General features: G+C 41.2%; 2 protein-coding genes and 1 non-coding gene across 3 annotated transcripts in view; 2 read left to right on the forward strand and 1 right to left on the reverse strand.

Annotated features, from left to right (window-relative positions):
• GPR180 (G protein-coupled receptor 180) overlaps positions 1–7,204 on the reverse strand; it is a 22,496-nt gene extending 15,292 nt beyond the window's left edge. Inside the window, exons 1-3 of the mRNA XM_072349030.1 lie at positions 6,701–7,204; positions 5,140–5,298; positions 2,639–2,833 (exon numbers count right to left, since the gene is read on the reverse strand). Of these exons, the coding sequence (XP_072205131.1) occupies positions 2,639–2,833; positions 5,140–5,298; positions 6,701–6,926 (580 nt within the window). The 5' untranslated portion in view covers positions 6,927–7,204. The remainder of the gene's footprint in view (positions 1–2,638; positions 2,834–5,139; positions 5,299–6,700) is intronic.
• Positions 6,931–21,107, forward strand: TGDS (TDP-glucose 4,6-dehydratase). The gene is made up of 12 exons (XM_072349017.1): positions 6,931–7,042; positions 7,465–7,531; positions 7,996–8,064; positions 11,265–11,355; positions 12,714–12,856; positions 13,509–13,607; positions 14,440–14,499; positions 15,524–15,567; positions 15,821–15,986; positions 16,524–16,582; positions 19,394–19,491; positions 19,695–21,107. The coding sequence occupies exons 1-12, from the start codon at positions 6,966–6,968 to the stop codon at positions 19,793–19,795; spliced, it is 1,074 nt and encodes a 357-aa protein (XP_072205118.1). The 5' UTR covers positions 6,931–6,965; the 3' UTR covers positions 19,796–21,107.
• Positions 21,108–21,712: 605 nt separating this feature from the next.
• Positions 21,713–21,785, forward strand: TRNAF-GAA (transfer RNA phenylalanine (anticodon GAA)). The gene has a single exon. It is a non-coding gene; the product is annotated as a tRNA-Phe (tRNA).
• The last annotated feature ends 4,560 nt before the right edge of the window (positions 21,786–26,345 follow it).

A 26,345-nucleotide genomic window follows, 5' to 3' on the forward strand; every position in this document is an offset into this window, starting at 1 on the left:
AAGTGAACTGGATCTGTTTAGCCTTGAGAAATAAAGATTGTGAGGGGACCTGATCCAGGTCTATAAATATCTGAGGTGTGGGGGGCAAAGTGGCGAGGCCAGACTCTTTTCAGCAGTGTGTGGAGACAGGACGAGGGGAAAAAGCCAGAAAGTGGAGCATAGGAAGTTCTGCATGAATGTGCACAAGAACTTATTTACGGTGAGGGTGACGGAGCACTGGAACAGGCTGCCCAGGGGGGTTGTGGAGTCTCTTTCTCTGGAGATACTCAGGACCCGCCTGGACGCCTACCTGTGTGACCTGGTGTAGGGAACCTGCTTTGGCAGGGGGGTTGGATTTGATGATCTCTGGAGGTCCCTTCCAACCTATATGATTCTGTGATAATTCCACATCACCTCGAGCTTGGGAAATACTCTTTATCAGGGAGTGTAGCAATAGGACAATGGGTAATGGCTTTACATGAAAAGAAGGTGGATTTAAATTAGACACCAGAACAAAATTCTTCACTCAGAATGCAGTGAGACACTGCAATAGGTTGCCCAGAGAAGCTGTTTGATGCCCCATTCATGGAAGAGTTCAAGGCCAGCTTGGATGGGGCTTTGAGCAACATGATATAATGAAAGACATCTCTGCCCACATCAGATAGTTGCAAATGGTTCATCTTTAAGGTCCCCTCCAACCCAAACCATTCTGAGACACAGAAAATAAAATATATGTATGTTCATTACAAGTACCTAACTTCAAGACTGTCCAGACGCTGTTCACCTGGTTAGCTGATCATAGAAACTTTAGATTCCACTGCCAGTCCTACATAAATACCTTACCATATTAAAAGTTGCTTGCAAGGGACTGGAAACCAAGCCTGCTTTCATCAAAAGGTAAACACCCCAATCAGAAAGTTATAGTTGCAAGTTCTTTCCTGTATTTTCTTTCTAGTCCATTTCATTTTGATAATGCTTCACAGCAGGGATACAATTTCAGGGATGAGAGTAAAGAGTGACTTAACTGAAACTACCAACAACTAAGCAGATTTTATCACCCTCAGAGAAAATAAAATACAAGAAATGAACCTGGATCTCTTCTCTGATGGTCTAATGTTCTAGAGAGAAGAAATCCTCCTTGGTTCTTTGAAAAGCAGACATAGGCATGTCACTTCAGGATTCCTGGCACTGCTGCTGTTTTTCATTCTGAATTAAGAGGTGTTCATCTGCAACCATGGAAGACATGGCATGTAAAACTCATCCTATTTCCTACTTGTCAGCTCTAAATACCTGCATCTGATGTATTTATACCTCTACTTACTCAGCATGCAAGCTTTTCTGAGTTCTGCTTCCTAATTTTCAAAATCTTCATTTAACAATACAGAGAGCTGAGATGTCTCCCTAGGAGGTCTGAACATTACTTAAAGGCCACATAATGCTAATGACTGTCTCTCGGTTTAGCGAAAGAACACAATAACTACTTTTTGAGAATAAGTGAATTAACTTTTGCATACAAAATTTACCAAATTAGAACTACAGATCACATTTGCAGAGTAAGAAGCACAATTGAGAAGAGGTAAGTCAACCTGTAAGTCTGGAATAACAGGTGATAAGTAACTTGCTTACAGGTTCCTCTAAAAGTTTCAGTGTGAAGATTTTCCTCCCTTCAACAAGGAACCTGCCTTTGTTCCCTCTACATTCTCTGGACACCAATTAGGATAACCGAGCACTGCTTTAAGGCTAGACCTGGGCATATGGGCTCCATCAGTATATGAAGACAGACTAATCTTTCTGGGCTCTTTCTATACCACAAGCAAAGTCAGTGACATGTTAACTAGGCCTTCCAAAGCAGTGAAGCTAAACACTACATTTCAGTTGATTTGGATTGGCTTAAGAGTCATACAATTTTATGTATGCTTATCTTCTGCTGCTGTCTTGAGTCATCTACAGATTTTTTTCTTTGCAGGTCTAAAGACTTAAATTTATATTTTTTAAGTAAAAAATGTAAGATTGAAGCATTTCATAGTGCGTAGCCTGTGAATAACAAACCTGGAAAGACCTACACGGTGATCTGACATCATATTGGCAAAAAGTTACGCTGTGCTTGAACTCATACTGCACAGATACAAGTCTTGCAAAGTCTAGCTAAGGAATTCCACACATTAAATAAACAATTTCATTGAAATCAGAAATTCAATTCACAATCAATTGAAAGCTCACAAAAAAACAACGTATAAGCAAGCATATCAACACAGACTTTCCTAGTATATCGTATGTGTAGTTAGATAAGTTGGTCTAGAGGAAGGGAAGAATTTTTCTGTAATAACACAGTATCACACACAGTATCACAGTATCGTGCAAGTTGGAAGGGACCTTAGAGATCATCGAGTCCAACTCCCAGGATTCGAGCCTTCTGTGTAGCAGAGCAGCATTTCTACCACTTGCGCCACAGGGGGGATTCGAACCCCGGGCCTCTGGTGTTGCAAGCATCAGAAAATGAAATTAAGTTTACTCTTCTTTGAGAAAGCCAGACCTGAAATGTATGAGATTCTGCTGTCCTTTCCCCAGCACCATATTTTCCCAAGCACAGTAAGTACTGACTTGTTTGGGAGATCAGATCCTTAACTTACAAATCTAATTTTAAGAAAAAAAATCTTACCAGACTCCCCTGCGCTAAAGTGATCTAATGGATTCCCTTCTGCATCTGGATTTAGTAAGACCATTTCAAACTGAATATCCTCGGATTCAGAATAATTCTCCTCGCAGGTAAACTTGTCTACATAAAACACATACCATGTTTCCGGGTAAGGAATCTGGGACACTGTCAGATTTTGCTCTGTGTGGTTCACAGTCACTTTGGAAGAAAACAAACAACAAAAAAGGAGTAGATACTTGATTAACTTGTTTTGGAAAAAAAAACAAACACAAAACTTATGCTTAAATGAAGATAGAATTTAAATATACACCATTATTTAGCGCTTAAGAACTTCCAGTTTCATCTTTTGTTTCAACTAGGTGCCGTCAATGGCTGGTAAAGATATGTACTGTATTCCTTTTCTCAGTTTTTGGGTTTGCTAGGATGGCTTTGTTCCACTGGGAGACAGTAACTGCAAACAGTATTACCTTCAGCACATTGCTGTTCTCTGGTACAGTATCAACAAACTACATTTTTTCTATTAGTGAAGAGATACTCATTACAAAAAGCTATGTTTGTGAAATTGATTCTATGCTATTTTCAAAGATTTTTAGAGCACAGAACAATAACAGCCACACGCAACACTGCCGATTGATGAGCGTGCTTTAAAAGTGCAACTTTGCATTTTTTATAGCATCCTCCCCCAACTGACACAGACAGTTTCAAAGGGCTGAGATCATTGTCTGAAAAAAAAGCACATTTGAAATCAATGACATTAAACCCAACTATGAAGGACTGAAGAGTTTCATCTGCTTACTGATCTCAGCGGCATTTTTCCTACAATCAACTGTTAACCATTGGGCAAACTCTCCAAAATAAGTATTTGCTGTGTATCAAATACGTGGCTCTGTATGTTAGAGTGAAACTACAAGAACCATAAGCACTGTTACACTGGTTACTGAACTCATTAATGAGTGTAACAGTGATCGATGCTCATAAGCTCCACCATAGTGGAAAGCTGTTTCTGTAGAAGAACTAAGAGTATAACTACTGGACTGTTGATAGATTCTTTTGAATATTTTAAGCCCATTAAAATTCCACAAAAGCTGGTTTTTATGCAAACCTTTTTCTGTAAGAGAAAGCTACAAACATATGCATCAATCAATCCCTAGCAAACTCATTATATGTAAACGTGTAGTAGACAAAGTTTAGAATCAATTTCTAACTTATGAGAAACATTTACTCAATTAAAAAACCAACTTGTTTCAAGTTATTTTCTGTTCTTTGAAAGCACGCGTCGCCTGGATCAACAGTTGGATCCAGGAAAAAACATATGCACAGCTCTCTGCACCAACTGTCACGGAATACAAATTTAGACAACACATGAAGAAGGGAAAAAAATGTGTTCTGATAAAGGCAGTTGTTCTGCATAGCTAATACTAAGCAAGTGTTCCACTTTGGAACAATGTATCTTATAAATGAAATGTTCAAAATGAAAGAGCTCCTTTAAAGAAAGCAACCTTTGTAAAGATAGATGAATGATTTCACATGTTGCCGGATTGAAACAAAAAGAAGTTAAATGGCATGTAAAAGGGGTAGCTCTGCCCTCCATACGTTCTCTCAGTTGAATTTTGGTATAGCCTTAACTGCATAAAGATAAGGGATCACGCAGAGCACATTTAATCAGTTTTCCATCAAACCTGCAAGCTAACTTGTAGGATGTGAAGCACAATTAAATAAGGATGCAATTGATTTTGCTCATGTACATCAGAGTGACAGGTTTGTGCCATCACAATATCCTTCTGGATCTTATTTTTTTTTTTCTTGTAAAGGGTTATTTTCCATTAAACTGGGAAGAGGAGTGTACTGACAAATAAGAACTGGAAAAAGGTTTTACCTTTCTACTGTGTGCTTGGCATATACCCTCCTATCTTACTAACATTTCAGAGGTTTAACGCTAACAGCAGAAGGCCCCATTAGTCTGTCTCTTTTCTTTTTCTACTGCAATAAAAGTGGTAATTCAATCTGCACATTTGACTACGTCAACCATTTAGTCATTCTAACTACTTCAGTTTCATCTTGCAATAGCATTCTAATTCTCCATACATCAACCTTTTTACAGAAAGGTCTGAGATTTAAAAAACAAACAATGTTTTTACTTTCACTCCAAGCAGAATTATAGAAAATTTCTGTACTGAATGAGTAAATGCAAACCTGACCCTCATTTTTGAGTTGTGTGCAAATGAGAGCATGAGAGCAGAACTTGTCATTAAGGTTACCTCTTTGCAGTAACGTCACTGCTTGTCAAGGACTGCTGTTTTCCAGTGGTCTGCTGAATCATAACTTGCAAGCAAAGTCTTCTGATGTGATGTAAAGAAGCAATTGCACCCCTTGTAATCTTTTTTAATTACAGAAGGTCAAAGTTCTACCTTGACTTAAGCTGATGCAAAGTCCAGATTTACTGATACATTGAGTGTTCTAAACACACATGTAACTCAATTCATAATGGGAAGACAGAAACTCACTTGTCAGTTGAGCTTTAGAGAATTTCTCTGTACAGCTGTGATCCTGGATGTGATTCTGTAGCTTCTGCCACTCCTGTGCTTGAAACAGGTGAAGTCTGGCTTCTTTTGTCACAGCTGCTGCTACGTTGGTGATTCTGACACACAGAACAGCATGGTCACCTTGACATTTAAAAAACAGAATCAACTGCTCTGCCTTGAAGCAAGTCATAGAAACAGAAGGTTAGTGCAGCATGGGTTTTTATTAAGTAGCATCGCTAAAGCTTCGCTTCACTTCTAATTTCTTTTCTCTTTTTAACCATTTTCCATAAATGTTGGTACATTTTCACTATTTATTTATGTCTCAATAACACAGTATGAAAACAATACTTAAATAAACTTCTAACATAACCCAAATGGCGTTAACCTCCTGTACCCCCTCCCCTGCCTTCTTCTTTTTCAAGTGGACTTCCAGACTGTATTTTTCTTCCTTCCATCCAATTATATTTTTGAGATTTCCAAGGCATGATTATGAGCTCCACAGAGTAGCTCTGGGGTCAAATAACAGATGAACCTGAGTAAATGGATCTTTATGTTATGGACTTTATGTTATGGATCTTTATGTTATGGACAAGGGCAACGAGGCTCGTTAAGGGCTTGGAGAATCAGCCCTATGAGGAGAGACTAAGGAAGCTGGGGCTGTTTAGTCTGAGGAAGAGGAGGCTGAGGGGAGACCTTATTGCCGTCTTCCAGTACCTGAAAGGTTCTTACAGTGAGAGTGGGGCAGGTCTCTTCTCACTACTGACTTGTGACAGGACGAGGGGAAATGGCCTCAAGTTGCGCCAGGGCAAGTTTAGGTTGGATATTAGAAAGAACTTCTTTACAGAAAGGGTGGTTAGGTACTGGAATGGGCTCCCCAAGGAGGTGGTTGAATCGCCATCCCTGGATGTGTTTAAGAGCCGCTTGGATGTGGTACTCAGGGATATGATTTAGCAGAGGTTTGTTGTTGTGGTATTGTTTTGTGGTTGTTTTTTTTTAAGAGATAGGCTACTGGTTAGGCTGCGGTTGGACTTGATGATCTTCAAGGTCTTTTCCAACCTGAGTAATTCTATGATTCTATGACTGATTAGAGCTAGAACGCACGATTATAAGACAAATGAATAAAACTGTAATAGGGGATCACAGAATGGCCTGGGTTGAAAAGGACCTCAAAGATCACATAGTTTCAACCCCCTTCTATGTACAGGGTCGCCAACCACCAGACCAGGCTGCCCAGAGCCACATCCAGCCTGGCCTTGAATGCCTACAGGGATGGGGCATCCACAGCCTCCTTGGGCAACCTGTTCCAATGCGCCACCACCGCTTTTACCCGCCCCCGGTCCTATTTAGAGCACTTCTATATTAATCCTCTAGGACACCGGTAAGTGCTTCCCCATCACCCCACGAGCCGCCTCCACCCCACCCAGCGTTTCCCTTACGAGCAGCCAAGTGTCACGTCCCAATTCTCTTTGCCTCCCGCTCTATTCTTCCCTTCTCCCACAACGTTTCTTTCCTGCAGACATTCCGCTGCCCGACGGGCACCTACCTCGGAACTGGAAGCGTGCCACGGGCCGCCAAGGCTCCATCCGTGTGGCGGAGCTGACGAAGCCTCCCCGCAGCGTCTTGCTCCAAGCTGCGCCCCAGGCGCACAGCAGCCACAGCAGCCGCCACCCCATGGCGGGGATCACACACCGCCCCCCCGCCACGTGACCTAGCGGCCCCCGACGCGCTACGACTATAAGGCGGGGGGAGTGGCCGGGCGCGTTGCGCATGCGCACCGTCAGGTCGTACTCAGCCGTAAAGCGCGGACGATGTCGGAGGAGTCGGTGTCTGCCGAGGCGTCGCGCTTTGAGAAGCGGTTGTTGGTGACGGGAGGCGCCGGCTTCATGTGAGCGGTGGTGTCGGTGCCGTCTCTCCGCGCCGCTTACGTGATGGGGCTCCTGCGGGGCGAGGTTCCGCCGCTGGGAGCTGTGGGACGTGGCGGTGGGCGGGCCGGAGTGCTGGGAGCTCGCTGCGTGTCCTGAGGTGGGGCTGCGACGGGTCTGTGTGCAGCCAGTCTTAAAAGGCTGAGAGCAGGTACAAGTCCTGACTAAGGCGAGCTTATGGCTCCATCTGGGTATATCTTACATATATCTTATATATATCTTACATATATCTTACATCTTAAAGTGCCTCAGTGTGCTGTCCTCTTGGGTGTGACTCCCTCATCCTCTGAATCCCTTCATTACCAAACGTCTGATCTGTCTTTGCTTTGCTGCCTTAAATCTAGTGATGTGGTTGTAAATATGATCTTCTTCTTCTATCCTGCAGTGCTTCACATGTAGTTGTGTCGCTGGTCAGAAACTATCCCAACTATCTGATTATAAATCTAGATAAGGTAAGTGGGCTGTCTTCTTTCTTACCAGGCAAGACCCTCTTGTTAAAGCTTCTTAATATCAGCCTGTGAGATAGAATCATAGAGTGGCCTGTATTGAAAAGGAGCACAATGTTCATGTAGTTTCAACCCCCCTGCTATGTGCAGGGTTATGTTGAAGTCTACTTGCGATGCTATTTGTTGAATTTCCCTTTGTCTTCTCGCTGGTTTCCACATGAAAAGTATTGAACAATTATTATCTTAAGGGTTTTGAATTGATGGGTATCTGAACACTTACGGAATTGTTAGGATATCTTTCAGACTTCTGTGTTTCTCACGCTTCATCACATTTACTTGTGAGATAGCTTTTCTTTCAGAGAAGTTTTTGCTTTACTTTTAAACTTGCTCATAATTGGGTTGGAGCTGAGTTATCTCTGTCCATTTTCATGAAGACAATTTGATGATGCTTTGTGATTATTTCTCCTTAGCTTGACTACTGTGCAAGCTTGAAGAATCTTGAAACTGTCTCTGAGAAGGAAAACTACAAGTTTATCCAGGTGATGAAGCCTTTTTTTTCTAGGACACTTGGCTTTTTTATTTTTGTGTGGGTGTTTTATACCAAAGTAATATAGTTGAAAGAGCTCCTGAATACTTGAGGGTAAGGCCACTGCTTTGCCATAAATTAAAGTTCAATCCATGTTTGCCCCCTCCTCGGGCCCCCAAAAATGGTAAGGGAAAGGGGTAGGGAGATGGGAGCTGGGCTCAAGGCAGCAAACAGAACAGTGTCAACGATCTAAGGAGAAAAACTTATGTTACTAACTGTGATACTGAAATGCAGGATAGCACAATATAATACAATCTAATTGAAATTGAGGCTAATAAATCAAGTAAAATGAGAGAGGGAGAGAGTTTTCCAAAAACTGAGAAGTCTACATTGAAACTGAAGGTGCACGGCTTGTAAGCACACCCACACCCACTGCCAGGCAGTGAGAGTGAGTGTTGCTTCTGTGACACATTTTCCTCTCTGACAGTGAGGTCCTCTGGGACCTGTAGTTCTTCTCTGTGACCCACATGTTGTAATGATCCAGAATGCCAATAGCAAAAATTACAAAACCATGACATCCATTCACTTCTCAGACTGCTTTTGATGGGTGGAACAGACAGGATGGCTTTGGATCTGGCTTCTCCAAGCTTATCTGATACTCTTAGATTTTCCACCTTCAAATGCTGCAGCTTGTCAGTTGCCGTGCCATGTGACATATTCTTAATTCTATCCATGCTAAAGATCAGGCTACGATGTTCTTTCTTCTCTTCTTGTGTACTCTGTAGAATCATAGAATCACCAAGGTTGGAAAAGACCTAAAAGATCATCCAGTCCAACCGTTCACCTATTACCAATAGCTCCCACTAAACCACATCCCTCAACACAACAGCCAATTGTTCCTTGAACACCCCATGGTTGGTGACTCTACCACCTCCCTGGGCAGTCCATTCCAGTGCCTGACCACCCTTTCTGAGAAGTAACACTTCCTAATGTCCAGCTTGAATCTTCTCTGCCATAGCTTGAAACCATTCCCTCTGGTCCTATCACTAATGACATAAGAAAGGAGGCCAACCCCCAGCTCACTACAACCTCCTTTCAGGTAGTTATAGAGAGCAATAAGGTCTCCCCTGAACCTCCTCTTCTCCAGACTGAACATTCCCAGCTCCTTCAGCCTCTCCTCATATGGCCTGTGCTCCAGACCCCTCACCAGCTTTGTTGCCCTCCTTTGAACACGTTCAGGGCCTTGGTGTCTTTCTTGCAGTGAGGGGCCCAAAACGACGCAGTATTCGAGATGTGGCCTCACCGGTGATGAGTACAGGGTTAACAATCACCTCTCTGCTCCTACTGGCAACACTGTTTCTGATGCAAGCCAGGACACCGTTGGCTTTCTTGGCCACCTGGGCACGCTGTGGTCTCATGTTCAGCCGAGCATCAATCAATACCCCCAGGTCCGTTTCCTTTACACAGTCTTCCAGCCACTCCACCCCAAGCCTGTAGTGTTGCCTGGGGTTGTTGTAGCCGAAGAGCAGGACCCAGCATTTGGTCTTGTTGAACCTCATCCCATTGGCTTCAGCCGAGCTCTCCAGAAGTTGTTTTGGAATATGGTCTAGGTTCAAGGTATGCTTTTTCTTCATGGAGTGTTGCTGGTTAAATTAGTTTACTGTGTCAGTATTTTAGGCTCCAGACAAGGGGTTGGATGTAGGCTTCTTGTTTGGATAAATACTCAGACTGCTGAGTTTGTGTGCTAAGGTTCTGCTGTGTGGATCTCAGTGCTTGTGGTGGTTCCTTCATCAAGCTGGACTGCCTGAGACTGGAGGGCACTGGAGTTCAAGTTTTTGTAATATCAGTGAGTTTAATATATGTAGCAGTTTTTTGCAGAGTCAGAAAATGTAAAATGAGCTTCTCAAATTCAGGCAATCAAACTTTTCCACACTTGTTTAGTGATCCCCGTAGCTGTGGGTTTTTGTAAACCTTTCTAGTCCTTGGATACAGTTTGCTTGAGGGAAAGTGAATATGTGCCAAACAAATATGCTTGGATTCAGGATGCTGGAAGTACTCTTGTTATTTTTCCTAATGTTTCTAATACCTCTCAATGCATGATGCAGTATGAATGCTGTGTAGGGCGCAAGACAGTCTACATCTAACAGTGTACATCTTACATCTAAGAAAAAGATACATTTAAGAAATCTTACTGAATACTTTTTCTTAAAAAAAAGAGGAAAAGAAAACAAAAACCAAAAACTGCTGAAGTTGGTTTCCTATTAAAAAAAAACAATCTAATCATATTCCAAGTAATCTTAATTCCTTACATGCAGTACTTCTTTGAAGCTGTTCTTTGGAATAATTGCGTGAGAACTTCTAAAAACATAGGTACATTCTAATTGTGTTCAGTTAACTGCCTTGTTCTTGAAAATACAAAAGCCTTCCTCTTCCCCACTGGCATCCCTTCCTTTGAGGTGCTCCTTTGAGTTGAGCCAGTAGATAAGTATCAGAAGCTTCTTCTTGGTTCTTGTTTACGTTTGAAAACTGCCCTCGTTTGTTTCTCACATTAACACAAGACTCGTGTGTCCATGCTGTGCGCCTTTCCAATTATCTCGATTATTCTGGTAACAAAAACAAAAGGGAACTGCTGGCAGACTTCCATCTGCTTTGACAACAGTGGAAATGAACTTCATCGCTGATGCCACTGGGTGTCACCATCTGCAAACTTTACTTGCTATAAGCAGGTATCCCAGATGTAGTGTAGAGTTACACGCTGTGTTTTGCTGTGTGCGTTTTTGCAGGTCGTGTTGTTTCTCGTGTTATGTAGTAATATAAATCCTGAAATGATGCATCTATGGTTGAGGCTATTGCTCAAACAGTGAAGATCTTCTTTTAGACGTGGCATTGGTACACTGCCCCAAACTCAGTTGCTAACTGTGTCTGTGGAGAGCTGAAAGAAAGTATCTAATTGTATCTAAAGCTCTGGATTTCAGTGTTTTGTTTACTGTTTAATGTTATAAATTCCACTTCTAATAGGACAATCTTAATTTTCTACTATTGCTATTAAAGAGTAGGCTGAGTAATCCCGTGACTCTGATGTAAGACATATTTTGGCTTTGCAGGCCTGTTCTCATTGCAGAACATTTTCTTGTGCCTGCTTTAGTGCTTAGTACAAATTAAAGCTTACCATTTTTATGAAAAAATAATGTTGTTATTTCTTTTCCTGTTTAGGGGGACATTTGTGAACCTCATTTTATCAAACAGCTTTTTGAAACGGAGAAAATTGACATAGTTCTTCATTTTGCAGCCCAAACACATGTAGGTGAGCACTGCAGCGCATATTTTAGTATTATTTCTGTATGTATGTTTTGAAATAGTATGCTGATAATTTTCATCTCTTTTCTATTTCTTTTTCTTCCCTTCACATAAAACAGATATACAGCCTAACATCTTTACGGACTATGTGTTTCAGTTCGGTGGCCTTTTTAACTTAGGGGACTCACAGCTTTAATTCAACAACAGTCAGATAAAGCAGTTTTCAAGTTTGACTATATATATATTCGCTTATTGTATTTTAAATTCCATCTAGACACGTGTAGCTGCCAGCGCACTCATGTCATGTGGTGTCTTGAAGACAGTTAGCCTTGACTAACTCCAACCTTGCAGGAAAAATTAGAGTGGAAGCTAAGAGTAAGCATAGGTCCCTTTAGAATTCTTCCAGGGTTCTTCTTAGAATGGTGAAATGGATTGCACATTGAAGTGCCTATTTCGGATTGTCAGTCTTCTGTAAAGCTGTTAATAAGTGGTATCCCTGGCACATTCCTTCCATAATGAGCAGAAGCCGTTGAAGAATTCTCTGGGAAGATTCTTTTCAGGTTTGTTAACATTGATATATGGAAAGCCGTTAGGTCAGTGGGATGATTCCAAGAATTAAAACAGGTGGTAATTTAACAGTAATAGATAGATATAGTGGTTTTCAGTGATACTTTTCTTAGTGAACTTGGCACTTCATGGTGAAGAAGGGAATTAACTGTGATCCACTTAACTGCAACTAATTAATGCTATTTTGAATTGAATATTCTAACCTATTGTTGAGAACAAGGAATTCTTTGTCTTTGTGTAAGTGTAGGAGTGTCTTCATTTAATGATAACCTCGCTACCTGACAGTCAAAGAGATGGTGAAATTATAGAGTCACAGATTTGCTCAGGTTGGAAAAGACCTTCAAGGTCATCGAGTCCAATCACAACCTAACCACTCTACCCTCACTCTAACAACCCTCATGTCCCTGAGCACTGCGTCCAAATTGATTTTAAGCACATCCAGGGATGGTGACTCAACTACTTCCCTGGGGAGCCTATTCCAGTGTTTAACAACCCTTTCTGTAAAGAAGTTTTTCCTGATATCCAGCCTGAACTTACCCTGGCACAACTTGAGGCCATTTCCCCTTTTCCTGTCACCAGTGAGAAAAGACCAACCCCACTCTCACTGTAAGCACCTTTCAGATATTGATGGAGAGCAATAAGGTCTCCTCTCAGCCTCCTTTTCCTCAGACTAAACAGTCCTTCAGAGCTCCCTGTTCATATTGCTGCCGTTAATTGTTACAGCATAATGGAAAGCCATGTATTGCTTAAATTTAATCAGAATTGTTTGTTGATGGCTTTTTAAATTCTTTTCTATAGATCTTTCATTTTGGCATGCCCTGGAATTCACTTATGTGAATGTTTATGGCACTAATGTACTGGTTGCTGCTGCTCATGAAGCCAACGTGGAGAAGTTTATCTATGTCAGTACAGATGAAGTATATGGAGGCAGCACTGATCGGGTGAGTTTAAAAGTGTGTGGGGCCCAAATTTTTCTTGGCTTCTCTAAGTGTGTTATTTTTGATAATACTTAAAGTTGCAAGCAGGTACCAATTGCTTCTTGAAAGCCAGGTATCAGAGTTGTTGCGAAGCTTTTCTATTGCATGTTTTATATTGAACATGTTGAATGCATACTGGCTAAAGCAATCAGATTGGTTTCATTAATAACTTGTGAAAGTTTCTAAAAGATAGATGCTCTTGTGGATCATAGTAAATATTCTTAAAGGTGGTTTTTTTCTGGGAAGAGGGAAGCAAGTCAGGAGGTAAGTTGGAGTCAATTAATTTCAGAAGCAAAGAGCAGCCAAGAACGTGGTTGTTTTTTTTGTGTGTGTAAGTGGATATTTATGATAGCCATTTTAGAATCTCCTCTTTGTTTGGGGATTCATAGAATCTTCTGAGTTGGGAGGTGACCCTTAAAGGCCGTGTAGCCCAACTCCCTTGCAGTGAATAGGGGTGTGCACAGCTAGATCAGGTTGTCCAGGGCCTAATGGAAAGGTGACTTTCTTAGTCTAGTTTGAATGTTTGGGGTTGTTTATAGCTGTTGCAGCTGTAGCTTTTATAGCTTGAAGGCTTACCTGGGCAAGAGCAATTGAGTAACGCAAGTTTTCATTTCAGGAATTTGATGAATCCTCACCAAAATGTCCTACAAATCCATATGCCTCCTCTAAAGCTGCTGCGGAATGTTTTGTTCAGTCTTACTGGGAAAGGTACCAAGTAAGTTAATGGAAGCTTTAAAAGCTCTGGAGCTCATAATTTTACACACATAAATGTTTAAAAGAAAAATCAGTAGGAGACAACATGATGTTACATCTTTCCTGGAGAGCTGGTCTTATAGTTTGGGTCAGAGTCCTTCTGCCCTTTACTGGTGGAGGTGTACTGCATGAGGCTGGGAGGGGCCAGCTAATTTTAGACTGGAAAGTAAATAAACCTGAGCAGAAATGTCTATTTTTTCCAAAATGAGTGAAGAGAATAATAGCAATTAAAAAATATATAGTGATAAGCTGAAAGGACATTCATTTATAAGTAGAATACTCAAGATGCTAATTGTATTGACTAGTCTTATAAGTGGAGAAAAGGTGAAAGAAAAGCTATTATTCAAATTTGTTCAGGCAAAAATAGTTCGAGTTTTCAAAGCTTTATTCTTTTCATTTTGACATGGCATTCTGTAAAGATGTTTTTGACATCGGGCTGACTCGATTGTGGTGTTAATGACTGTGAAATGTTTACTTGGGAATACAAAAGAGTAAGCAAGTTTTCAGTCAACCTGTTGTATGTATGGACAGGACATTTCCAGTGGTGGGTCCTTAAAGGGACTGAGAGACTGGGAATATCTGTCACTCTTGATGCTTCTGCAGACTAAGAAAGCCAGAGGCCTTTGCCTAAAAGCAAACGCATGGAGAGCTTGACTCATTAATATTTGTGAAAACATTCAGATTTGTAGTGAAGCACTGCAGGTGTTTCACTACTTACTGACCAACCAGAAACTTGTAGATTTTTCCTTATATGTACTTAGTATTTAAATGCGTGCATATTTAATGTTCTTAAGTTTCCAGTTGTTATCACCCGGAGTAGTAATGTTTATGGACCACACCAGTATCCAGAAAAAGTAAGTTAAGCTAATGCTTTACTCTCAGTCTCAATATACTATAACTTAAGGTTTCTGTAATGTTACTTTTATTCATCTGAGAATGAACCTTGCAAAAAAGCACTGTCTTACAAGTATATTTGTCCGTGCTTATCTTTAATTTTTATATGCTGATCTCACAACCAAACATCCTACCATCAGCACAATGTATACACGTGTTCTGGTTGTCAGTAAAACATTACTTAGAGCTTTCCAGTTACTTACATGAGTTTAACTGCAGTTACTGTAGTCTGTACTTTTTCCAGTTTTCCAAGAACATTTAACTGACAGGATTCTCTCCTACAAATAACTTCTGCTCATGTTCTACATGCACTAGTTAGCAGTGTTAAATAAAAGGCAATGCTTCAATCACAGACCCTGCTAACGAGTCTATCCCCTTCCATGTAACTCCCCTGTAGATACTGAAAGGCTGCTTTCAGGTCACCTTGAAATTCTTCATTGTTTCTCTTTCAAATTTAGTTATTTTAGTGACTGATACTACTTCACCACAGGTTTCTTACTGTATGTCCAACATAGGCAACTTGCTGTATGTTTAAACCGTGTTCTAAACAGTTGGCAGTAGTCAACCTTATTTTAGACTCTAGTGCATTTCTGCATGTACAAGTAATAGCACCATTTTTGTGTGTAAATCATTACATTTTTAACTTCTGATTAGTAATGGATGACCACAAAGGTAAGCATCTCACCTCAAGAGAGGAATCTACTCTTAAATAAACGGATAAAGTGGAAAAGAAACAGAAAATGTGAACTGTGATCTTCAGAAAAAGCAACTGTAGTGTACAAAATGCTCTGCTTACTCTAGGATAAAAGAATCCTTGCAGTTTCTAGGCTTGGTGCGTTCCTTGCTTAGATTTAAAGTTCAGCTTAAGTTTGAACTTAGGCTGTTGAAACGGTCTTAAAGCATGTAATGTTACCTGCTGGTAAAGCACCTTGTTTGTTGCAGAATAACAGCTTCTAACATATTTCTGTTTATTCAACTGCTTAGGTTATACCGAAGTTCATATCTTTGTTGCAACAGAACAGGAAATGGTATGTAACTTGTTTGGTATTATTTTTGTGTGTAATCAGTTATTTCATAAACATAACATTTATTATTTCCTAATTAAGTTACGAGTTATTTGTTGTAGTAGTAGCATGTACCTGAACAGCTGACATACGTGTTTTTAAATTGAAGTACTTTCAGGTAAACCCTTACAGTAGAACTGCATAAAATGCATTTTAGTAAACGGAATGCTTCTATTTAGGTATTAACAGGAGTCTTCTGCCTTTCCCTGTTCTTAAGCTGTATTCATGGATCTGGACTTCAGAGAAGGAATTTTCTGTATGCAACAGATGTAGTAGAAGCTTTTCTTACTGTCCTGAAGGAAGGGAAGCCAGGCGAAATTTACAACATCGGAACTAATTTTGAGATGTCCATTGTCCAGCTTGCAAAGGAGTTAATCCACTTAGTGAGTAAACAGTTACAATGCTTGTAATTGCATGTATGAACAGCTCTCTGCTGTGTAATTTTTGCAATGCTGTGAGATAGTTCAGTGCTTGCAGCACATCTTAGAAGAGCGATGTGTTAACACAATCTGTGGCAGCTGTGCTGTGTGCAGTACAAGCTGTCATAAACTGCAGCACTGCATCAGTTATCGTGTCTGGGACAATAACTGGGGTAATTATTAAAAGCTGTTTGTTCTTTCTCACATTTTCTACTTCCATTTTGATCTGAAAAATATGGAAGATTAAAATGTAACGATGAAGTTATGCCTGTTTAGTAAGTGCTGAGGGAGAGGTATTGGAATTGTTCTGAGTAGTTTTTATAACTTCAGTAGTTCAGTTCAGGCAAAAGATCATTTCTGTTTGGGTTTTGGATTTTCCTTGATAATGTTAAATATATTTAAAACTAGATTTGTTAACAATATATCAAGACTGTGCAAGGTATATTGGGGTGAGGTTTTTAAATGTATTTCCTCCTCCCCCCCACACACACTTTGTTTCAGATAAAGAAGACCAGTTCAGAATCTGAAATGGAGCACTGGATGGACTATGTCAAAGACAGGTAAGAAAACAGCTGTGTGTGCAGGAGAATTTAAAAGCATTTTGCTTATTTCTGTGAAAGTGTTTTTGCTTAGCAGGAGGGATAACTTTTGACAAAGTGAGACCTGTTTTACTTGCCTTCTTTTTAACTTGTTTGTGGATTTGTTGCCTGAGCTCAACAGTGTACTGCATCAAAACAACTTCTCCAGTTATTACTTGAATTTTTGGAACTGTGTATTGTTCAACTTTAAAGGATGCAAACTTTCTTCAAACTAGAAACTACTGAAGCTTGAAGCTTGCTCCGAATCACAGAATGGCCTGAGTTTAAAAAGGACCACAATGATCAAGTTTCAAACCCCTGCTGTGTGCATGTTCGCCAGCCACCAGACTAGGCTGCCCAGAGCCACATCCAGCCTGGCCTTGAATGCCTCCAGGGATGGGGCATCCACAGCCTCCTTGAGCAGCCTGTTCTGTTGCCTCACCATCCTCTGTGTGGAAAAACTTCCTCCTAATATCTAACCTAAACCTCCCGTCTCAGTTTAATCCCATTCCCCATGCTGCTTTGTCCTCAGCTTAACTTCACAGATGAATCACATCATCTCTCATTCAGCTCTAATAATTTGGTGTTAATGTGACTAGTTCAAATCTAAGTGTGCTTTGTAGGTAAGACCTACCCTTTGTAGACAGATGTACCTACAGAATGTATTTAATAGTAGCTTCAGATTAAGCTAGAAATCTAATGTTTTCAATGTAGAACATCAACATGCTAAAATTAGGGAAAATGTGTAGCTTCTATAAATACTTTTGCTGTATGTTTCCATCTTTAGTTGCAAGCTTGATTTGGCTCTCTTCTTTTTTTTTTTTCCTTTTCATTTTTGCAGCAACAATAAGCCACTGCATACTTCAAATATGACTCTTTCTCTAGAGTAATTAGAAATTACATATCTGCTGATAGCAGTTAAGAATTCTGAAGGCCCTACTAATACATACTTTCTATTCACGTTTGGGTAGTTATCAGGCAATTGAAGTGTCTAAGTGCCTGTTTTGAAAAGGAAGTGTTTTTTCAGAATCCTCTAAATTTAATCACAGGACACTGAACAAAAATTGCCTTCAGCTCACATGATGTGAGTGTCCTGTAGGTTCTTGTGTAATTCAGACTAAGGATTGTATTCACGTGTATTGGGCCCTGTCTGCAAATGTCGAATTGTAAGTGGGCTCACAGGTTGCCCAGGGAGATGGTGGATGCCCCGTTGCTGGAGACATTCAAGGTCAGGCTGGATGGGGCTCTACCCTGATCTACCTGTAGGTGTTTCTGTTCAGTGCAGGAGAGTTGGACTAGATGACCTTTTAAAGGTCCCTTCAAAGTCAAAAGATTCTATAATTAAGATGGAAGTCTTTCAAAACTAAACATTAGTAAGCTAATAATGATGGTTACCTGCTCTGGAAAAACTAAATCCATTTCTTCTCAAGATTAGAACATTTTAATAACTGTGAAGTAGTTTGCTTTTCTGTGCTTGTGTATTTTGACTATCTTGTATTCCAGTGTCAGTAATGCAGGCATGATAGACTAGACTACCTAACGGCCAGATTTTAGAAATAAAAATGTTCTGTACCTAAAAGATGGAAATCTTTCTGTACTGAATCTTGCAGTTTGGGTTTCTATATATTTGGTATTACAAAGCTTATGCAGCTAATGAGCCACTGCAGTAGCCATGCTTTGGGTGTTTTTGTTCTCTAGATCTGAATCTGTGGGATTGTACTGGGAGAAATTTGAGAGCACTGGCTTGTTTAGTGACTGTCTAAAGACCTGCAAGTACACTGATTTGCATTGACAGTGGTTTGATGTCACTGTTCATTTTTGTGTGAAAACATTAATTCTAGTATCCTGGGCTCCATCAGGAGAGGGGTGTCCAGTAGGTGTAGAGGGGTGATTATCCCTCTCTACTCTGCTCTTGTGAGGCCCTGTCTGGAATACTGTGTCCAGGTATGGAGCCCTCAGTACAAGAAAGACAGGAGCTGTTGGAGAGGGTCCAGAGGAGGGCCACAAAGATGGTCAGAGGATGGGAGCACCTCCCCTATGAGGACAGGCTGAGGGAGCTGGGCTTGTTCAGCCTGGAGAAAAGAAGGCTGTGGGGTGGCCTCATTGCAGCATTCCAGTACCTGAAGGGTACCTATAGTCAGGAGAGGTGTTAATTCTTTGAAAGGTCAGATAATAGTAGGACCAGGGGAAACGGTTTTAAGTTGAAAGAGGGAAGATTTAGGTTGGATGTTAGGGGGAAGTTCTTTACTAGGAGAGTGCTGAGGTCCTGGAACAGGCTATCCAGGGATGTTGTGGATCCCCCATCCCTGGAGGTATTCAGGGCCAGGTTGGATGGGGCCCTGGGCAACCTGATCTAGTAAACATGGAAGTTTGGTGGCCCTGCCAGGCAGGGGGGTTGGAGCTTCATGATCCTTGAGGTCCCTTCCAACCCGGGTCATTCTGTGATTCTGGTCAGTTCTAGGTAGTTGACTGGGCAGACAATTACATTCTTGTAGCTGCGCTCTGTTGCTAATTCATTATTTCTTCTGGTGTTTTTATTTTGAAGGTCATGTAATGTGCTCGTGTTGAAGGAGCACTCAAACCTGAGGTGTACCTAATTATGGTAGGGTAACCATAATCATCAGAGTACTATGCTTAGGCTATGGCTAGGCTGCGGTTGGACTTGATGATCTTCAAGGTCTTTTCCAACCTGGGTAATTCTGATTCATGGCTTGAAGACAGTTTAAGTTCTGTGTATCTCATGAGATAAGTGTAATCAAATTGTTTTCTTCGTGTGTTTTTATATTTCACCAGACCTACCAATGACCTGAGATACCCAATGAGTTCAGAAAAAATGCACAATTTAGGATGGAGACCTAAAGTGCCTTGGAAAGAAGGAATAAAGAAAACAAGTACGTCTGATGCCTTTTAAACTGATGGATTTGGAAGTTAGGGGAGAGGAAAAAGGGAGAGGGGAAGAAATGATTCTATAGGCTCATTAATGAGAAACCGAAGGGAATGTATTTATCACTTTAATTTTACGTAAATTAACCCCTGATGATTCAGATTGCGATCTTTATTCAGTTTGATTCACCACCGTTTGTTTTTGTATTAGTTGAATGGTACAAGGAGAACTTTCACAACTGGAAGAACGCCGAGAAAGCTTTGGAGCCTTTTCCTGTGACGGAGCCATTTGCACAACTTAACGTTCCATAAGGTGGCAGGCAGCCTGAAGGAGTCTATTCTACCTCATCCAGCCTTTTCATTCAAAGCCTGCAATCAAGTGACCACACCGAACTCTTACTGTGGATAACGTGAGCCATGATGAACACAGAGCTGTAATAGAGCATAACTTTGGAAGGGTTCAGCACTTTAGAAGTTTAATCCATTGATTTCAGCTTTTGGTGCAATATTATATCTTCACTATGTGTAGATAAACTTTTTTGAGTATTTTACAGAGTGAAGAATTTTATGTTAATATAATAGGTGTCAAGTCTTTCTTATTCCTTTTGGAATGAGAAGATGATGATATAATATTTGGGATTCCAGTGAATGGATGTATTCATTCCTGAATTTATTTAGCTCGGAAGTTTTTCCATCTGCATTAGTTTATTTTTACAGTGTAATGTTATGTTTTGTCACTTTGAACAGTCGTCTTCTATTCGGAATCAAAGAGAAAAGATAACTGCTTTCTGGAGAATATAAATCAGTTGATAAAAGCAGGTACGGTACCCATATGGTTCACGGTTCTTTATTGTTGCAGTATTATCTTGTGTAGGTGACCAATTAAACTGTTATCTTCCTAATGCTCAGTTTGTAAAGGAGTGGAGGTAGAAAAGGTGCCAAGAAAACACATGTTCTTACTGAGGTTTCTACCAGCCTTTCTTAAACTTTGCTTTGGTGTCTTACATGTCACCCGTTTACTGTATTGTGGCCTTTAATTGTAACCAACTTGAAGTACTGTGATGCAGCTAACATTCCAGTAACGTATCTTTCTGTGCTATGAAGGTGATTTATTGAGGATGAGTTTTAAATGCTTCCTTTGAATTGCAGGTTGGTGCACCTTTTTCGACACTGTTTCAACTTCTTGCTTTTGTGGCAAGTTTTAAAGATGCAACAATATGAGTTTTAATGCGAACTTATATCCCAGAACTGAAATTTCTTCTATCTTTGTCAAATAAATGTGACTTATTGTTATAAGTTACGGTGTAACTGTTTTCACTTAATTGGGTGAATAAACTGAGCTAGTGCATAGCAGCTGGCAAAGTAGACATGCTGTATGGTGTTCTCCTTTGTTTAATTATTCCCGTGTCTTAAGGAAGAGGTTCTTCACTTGTTTGATATTAGAAATGAGATATGCAGGATGAGAAACTCGTCTTTATCAGGATATGTAAGTATTTAACACAGCTCCAGATGCTTCTGCCATGTAGAGCCGTGAAAGTGCAAGGTTAAGGTGTTAGGGCACTCCCATGTCTGAAGTGGTCTCATTACCCTCATAAAATAAATGGAGTAGTTCTCTATGTTGCTTAAGTTGGTGAGACTTTCTAAAGGAGAATGACTGGCCTTTCAAAGAGGGGCCTGCATCTGCTGGACTGCCTGGGAGTTGTGTTTGGCTGTTGTCCTCATAGGCCAGCATGGAATGAATGCCTAACTGTGGGTATAAGCTAGTTCTTGTTGTAAATACACTTGACTGGGCTTGGCAGGTTTGTAAACACAGCTTTCCTTATGGGAGCGGCCTTGTGTAAAACCAGTGACAAACCGAGGCTGGGGCTGTACTTCCTCCTTGTGCACACCAGCTCTGTCTGGGATTGGTCAGGCTTCAGAGCGCAGCTCTTGAAAGCTCAGAGGCAAGAACGCTGCTTGTCTGATGCTCTTGAATCCCACAGCATATTCTAGTTTTTGCCATCCCCAAAGCTTTGCAGGCAAAGCACTTTTCTTCTGAGGCAGATATCTGTATATTTTCGTGTTGATGCTGCCTTTGCATTGAGGCGCTGCCGTCGTTTGCCGCGTGCCAGGTAGCATAGGACGGCCAAAAATATTTCGTCCACTTGAAAATAAGCAGATTAAACACTCAGAATACCCTGTAGAGAAGAATACATTTAGAGCAGTTTCTGAGTAGGCTTTCCAATGTGAGCCGAAATAGCTCAGTTGGGAGAGCGTTAGACTGAAGATCTAAAGGTCCCTGGTTCGATCCCGGGTTTCGGCAAGCTATTTTATTTTTTTTCCCCTTTCCAACCTCTCTCCATACACTCCGGAGCCAGCAGCAGAGCGACGCTGTCCCCGCACACAACAACACCCAGCACGTCCCGGTAGCCGCTCATCTCGCCCCTCTCAAGCGAGGCGGCCTCGCTCCCCTCACGCTCGGACAAACCCGATGCCGAAGCCGGACGTGTGGGCCGAGCGGGCAGCGGCGCCCTCTGCCGGCAGCCGTCTGGAAACACAGCAGTTCTTAAGCCTTTTATTTTTCCACCCACTTATTATTTAATCTTAACCTGCAACAGCAACTCCCTCCTCAGAGGTTTTGTCAAGTTGAACTCTGAGGGACCCCTGCACTACTGAGAGTGACCGCCGTGGGGATGCTGACAAAGGAATCCAATCCTTGTACTACAGAGAAACTTCTCTGCCACTATAGGTGTTGGCTACGTTTTTAAGCCGCTGCCAGATGCTGAAGTTGATACCTCACGTGGATTCAAAGGGAAATCACAATTTGCAGTGCTGTTACAGATTGATTCAGATATCCAGAATCTGCAGGATTTGGGTCATCTGCTTTGTCCATGACCATCCTCAGCTCTCGGATCTCTGGTTTTAGTGAATGGAAACTGGAGCAGCGCTGTGCAGAGCAGACGGTCCTTCTCTCTCCTGCCCCCAGGCTTCTGCATCTGCCCCCTCTAGTAAGTCCTCCCCTTGTCCGTGTGGGCAGCTGCCCTCCTGCTGCTTGTTGCTGCCTTGCCAGCCTCTCTGTGGCAAGCGAATGATACTCCTACGTGTCCTAAAATTTTCTCTCTTAGACTGAAAATCAGTCTGTTAGGAAAGATTTGTATCTGTCTCTTGACTTGGTAGCCTGTGCTATTTACAGACATCCATTAAATCTCATTTAGATATGCTGTGTGATCAATACAAGGGATTTAAAAAACACGAGTCAGGACTCATGCTGAGCTTTAAGATTCTTTCCCCCCCCTTAATAGCAAACTATGCTTGTCATCTGTCTGTTATCTGATCTTATAAAAAAAGAACTAGATCTGCGTTTTGCAGTTTTTTAGGGAGGAAATGCATTTTAAAAGGGGGGAAAAATCCACCTGATTATACACTTCTAGAATCCAGCACTCCCCCATCCTATTTTATTTTTGTTTATTTATTGATTTGCTTTGAGTTAGTAAGTTAGAAAAGCTTTATCTCCTTGAGTTCAGCTCAGCAGCCCCATGGAAGGAAGCCTTTTCTGATCCAGCTCCTAAGGGGGTTTCCATATTCCCTCAGCCCATCAGTGTATCTCAGGGCTCCTGCTTTGTGCTTTGGTAGAAACACAGGGTTCATATCCCACAGTAATGTTGAGATACAGAATTTATAGTACAGATTAGAAGACAGATTTAGGGAAGCTGTGAACTTTTAACCGTCAGCCCTGCTGTGCTTATCAGCGTTATCTTTATTCCTCAGCGAACCTCAGGGGAAAACAGTGTGTTTTTGTTTGGATGTCCCATGTATGTACTTGAACGAAGTGAGGGTACATTCATTGCTTTGACTGGCAATGTTCTTGAGGGCTAGCCCACATGACATGGTGGATGAATGTCTTTTGTTCCAGTTCGTATTTTCTGTTAGGAGATGTAGTAACGTTAGTGTCTTGAATAAAAATAGTGAGAGATGAGTATCTTCTAGGACTGGCTCTCAGACCAACATGAGGTCAAGGCCTTAGAAATTTCTGATGTTATTTCAGACATGTATTGTCTTTCAAATTATTTTATTTGTGTAGCGCAGAGCCAGACCTGGATTTTCTGTCCCCATATTTATTTCTCTGTGACTGGGACAATCTGATGCATTGATGAATGGAAGATATCGATCCTGGAGCTGGTCAAGAAACATTTAGATGTTTTACTGAGCGATGTGATTTAGTGGGAAATATTGGTGGTGGGTGAATGGTTGGGCTGGGTGATCTTGGAGGTCTTTTCCAACCTTGGTGATCTTATAAGGGCCTCTGCCTTACCCCTTTTATTCTGCACATGAAGTCTTTGGCTCATGCTTTCCTGACTGCGTGCTGACATATGAACCACAGAGGCAGCCTGTGTGCTAGCCAGCCAGCTGGCTTCTTGTGGGTTGTGCGCATAGAGAACACCACGTGTGTTCAAACTAGGATATTGAAATAACTCATGCTTAATTTCACATTTTGTCAGCCAGCATGTATCTGCTATATGTAAATCAGGTTGTCTCCTACCACAGCTCTATATAGCAGCACTAATCTCTCTTCACTATAGGCATTTAAGTTTAGTGGCTGTGTTAGTCACCCTTGCCAACACTAATGACCAAGGCAGAGAAATTAGGACAGAGGTGGTCATTACCTCTCAATGATGCCTGTCTGAGAGTGAGATGGTTTATCCTGCAGAGCTTCTTTCCCTTGTCAATTATTGGGAACCACACAGTAACTGAGATTTTGCTCTTTATCTCCTAGATGCCCAAGTTCATTAAGTGAATCCTACCTTACGACTATATGGAGAATTAGTCTAGCTTAGAAGCTGATGAAGTAGCACTAGAAATAAAGAAGTTTTGGCACCCTTTGGACAGGTGGTGTCTGCAGCTCTGGTGCAGATACAGTGATTATATTGAGTGGTAGATCTTCTTGACCTTATTCACACATTCTTTGTCAGCTGATGATGCTGAGATTAGTGGCATTCCTTACTAAGGATGGTTTTGTCTACCAGTCAGTACTGTATTCACTTAAACTGTAAGTATCTTAAGCTTTCATCCCTATTCCTTCATAGAACCATAGAGTCACCAAGGTTTGTTGGGGTACTAAGTTGTCTTTGTAAGGATTTATGAGTGCATACAGTAGTTCTGAGTAGATGGAGTGTTCTAGAATAGCTGAGTTAGGCCTGTAGCTTAAGAGTTAGTGGGCAGGAGGTTTAAGTAGATGTGTGTACAGGTTCTCTCGCATGCATCAGGTTTTGTGTAGTGGGTGTACGCGTCTGTGTGGGATTTAGAATGGTATATAAGGAGTGTGATGCAGCAACAAATTGAGAGAAGACATCATGGCATCCATGTTTGTGTCTCTCCCCCAGATGGCCGAGATCCTGGGATAAGTCAGGTTAATTGGTGGTTACATCAAGGTTGACAAAGACCTCTGAGATCATCCCATCCAACTGTCCACATGCCACCAATATTTCCCCGCTAAACCATGTCTCTTAGTACAGTATCTAAACAATTCTTGAATGCTTCCAGGGATGGTGACAGTCCATTCCAGTGCCTGACTGCTCTTCTGGAGAAAAATTACATCCATCACGAACCTCTTCTGGCACAACTTGAGGCCATTCCCTCTAGTTCTGTTGCTAGTTATGTGGGAGAAGACATTGACTCTCACCTCGCCATGGTTTGTACACTGTAAATTGTACATCTGATATGCAATGGAAAAAATACATCTATTTGGATATAAAATGACATGTTACATTGTTAACTGAATGATGATACTGCTTCCTGATCTCTGAAGAGTTTTCTCAGACATGTCAAATGAGGGAATAAGGCAGAAGGCAACAAAAGATATTGCAAAGGAAATGGAACTGCTCATTATCTCTGACAAAAATGAACAGAACTATTCCCAGGCAGTACATGACTTCAAGTGTAAAAGTGTATCAGCGATTCTAACATAACATTTACTTAAGGCTGTGGAAACAGTTGTCACATATATCTACTATACTGAAACACTGTATGATTTTAGGATCTTTCTAAACGAATGCTATATATGCACATGCTTCAGCTATCATATGCACTTGGAGAGGTGAGAAGCAAAGTGTAATCAAATTTGGAACTTGCCAAGTGGATGTCTTTAAGAAGTGATTTCCTATTGCAGTCTTCTCCTGACTCGTGGGAGTGAAGCTTAGCTGGACTGCAAGGCCCAGTGAAGGATCAGTGGGAACCCAGGTGGGATTCATCTGTCTAAACATAGAACTTTAATGTGTATTGAATGCTGCTGAACCCTAGACTCCCCTAACAATAAATAAATGAAGAAGGTTATGGCTTTGTGTGATGCAGCTCATTCTGTACTAACATGAGCACAGAAAGCAAGCCAATTGAATTGCACCCTAAAAGCAGCTATTTCTCTCCATTAAGAGAGGACCGTGTAGAGGGAGCCTTTGGTGACCAGTTAAATGTAGATTTCAGCAATCAATAGATGTCTAACGTTAGGTGAGATAAATTTCATCCTCTGTCACCTGGAAGCCTGCTGATAAAGCCAGGGAGAGATGGATGAGTGGAATTCACAATGCAAGGAAAGCCTGAGCAATCCAGAGTTCAGACTGATGGCACACAAGCACAGCAACCCAGTTGCTGTTGACAAAAGAAAACTCACCTAAGACCACAAAAACTGTATTTAACTCAAGATGAAATCATGGCTTGAAGTTCTGTGTATTTGATCTGATGCTTGGCCAGGTAACTCTTCTCTGGGTTGCTTTTATTCTAACGCTATATGAATATACCCATGGCATGTAGATTGATTTTTCAGTTAGGTTTCTAAAGGAAAGCCAGTCTGTAAATTAGAAGAGAACTGGATAAATAACATAAATATGAG

Source organism: Excalfactoria chinensis, chromosome 1, assembly GCF_039878825.1.
Source record: "Excalfactoria chinensis isolate bCotChi1 chromosome 1, bCotChi1.hap2, whole genome shotgun sequence".
NCBI lineage: Eukaryota > Metazoa > Chordata > Aves > Galliformes > Phasianidae > Excalfactoria > Excalfactoria chinensis.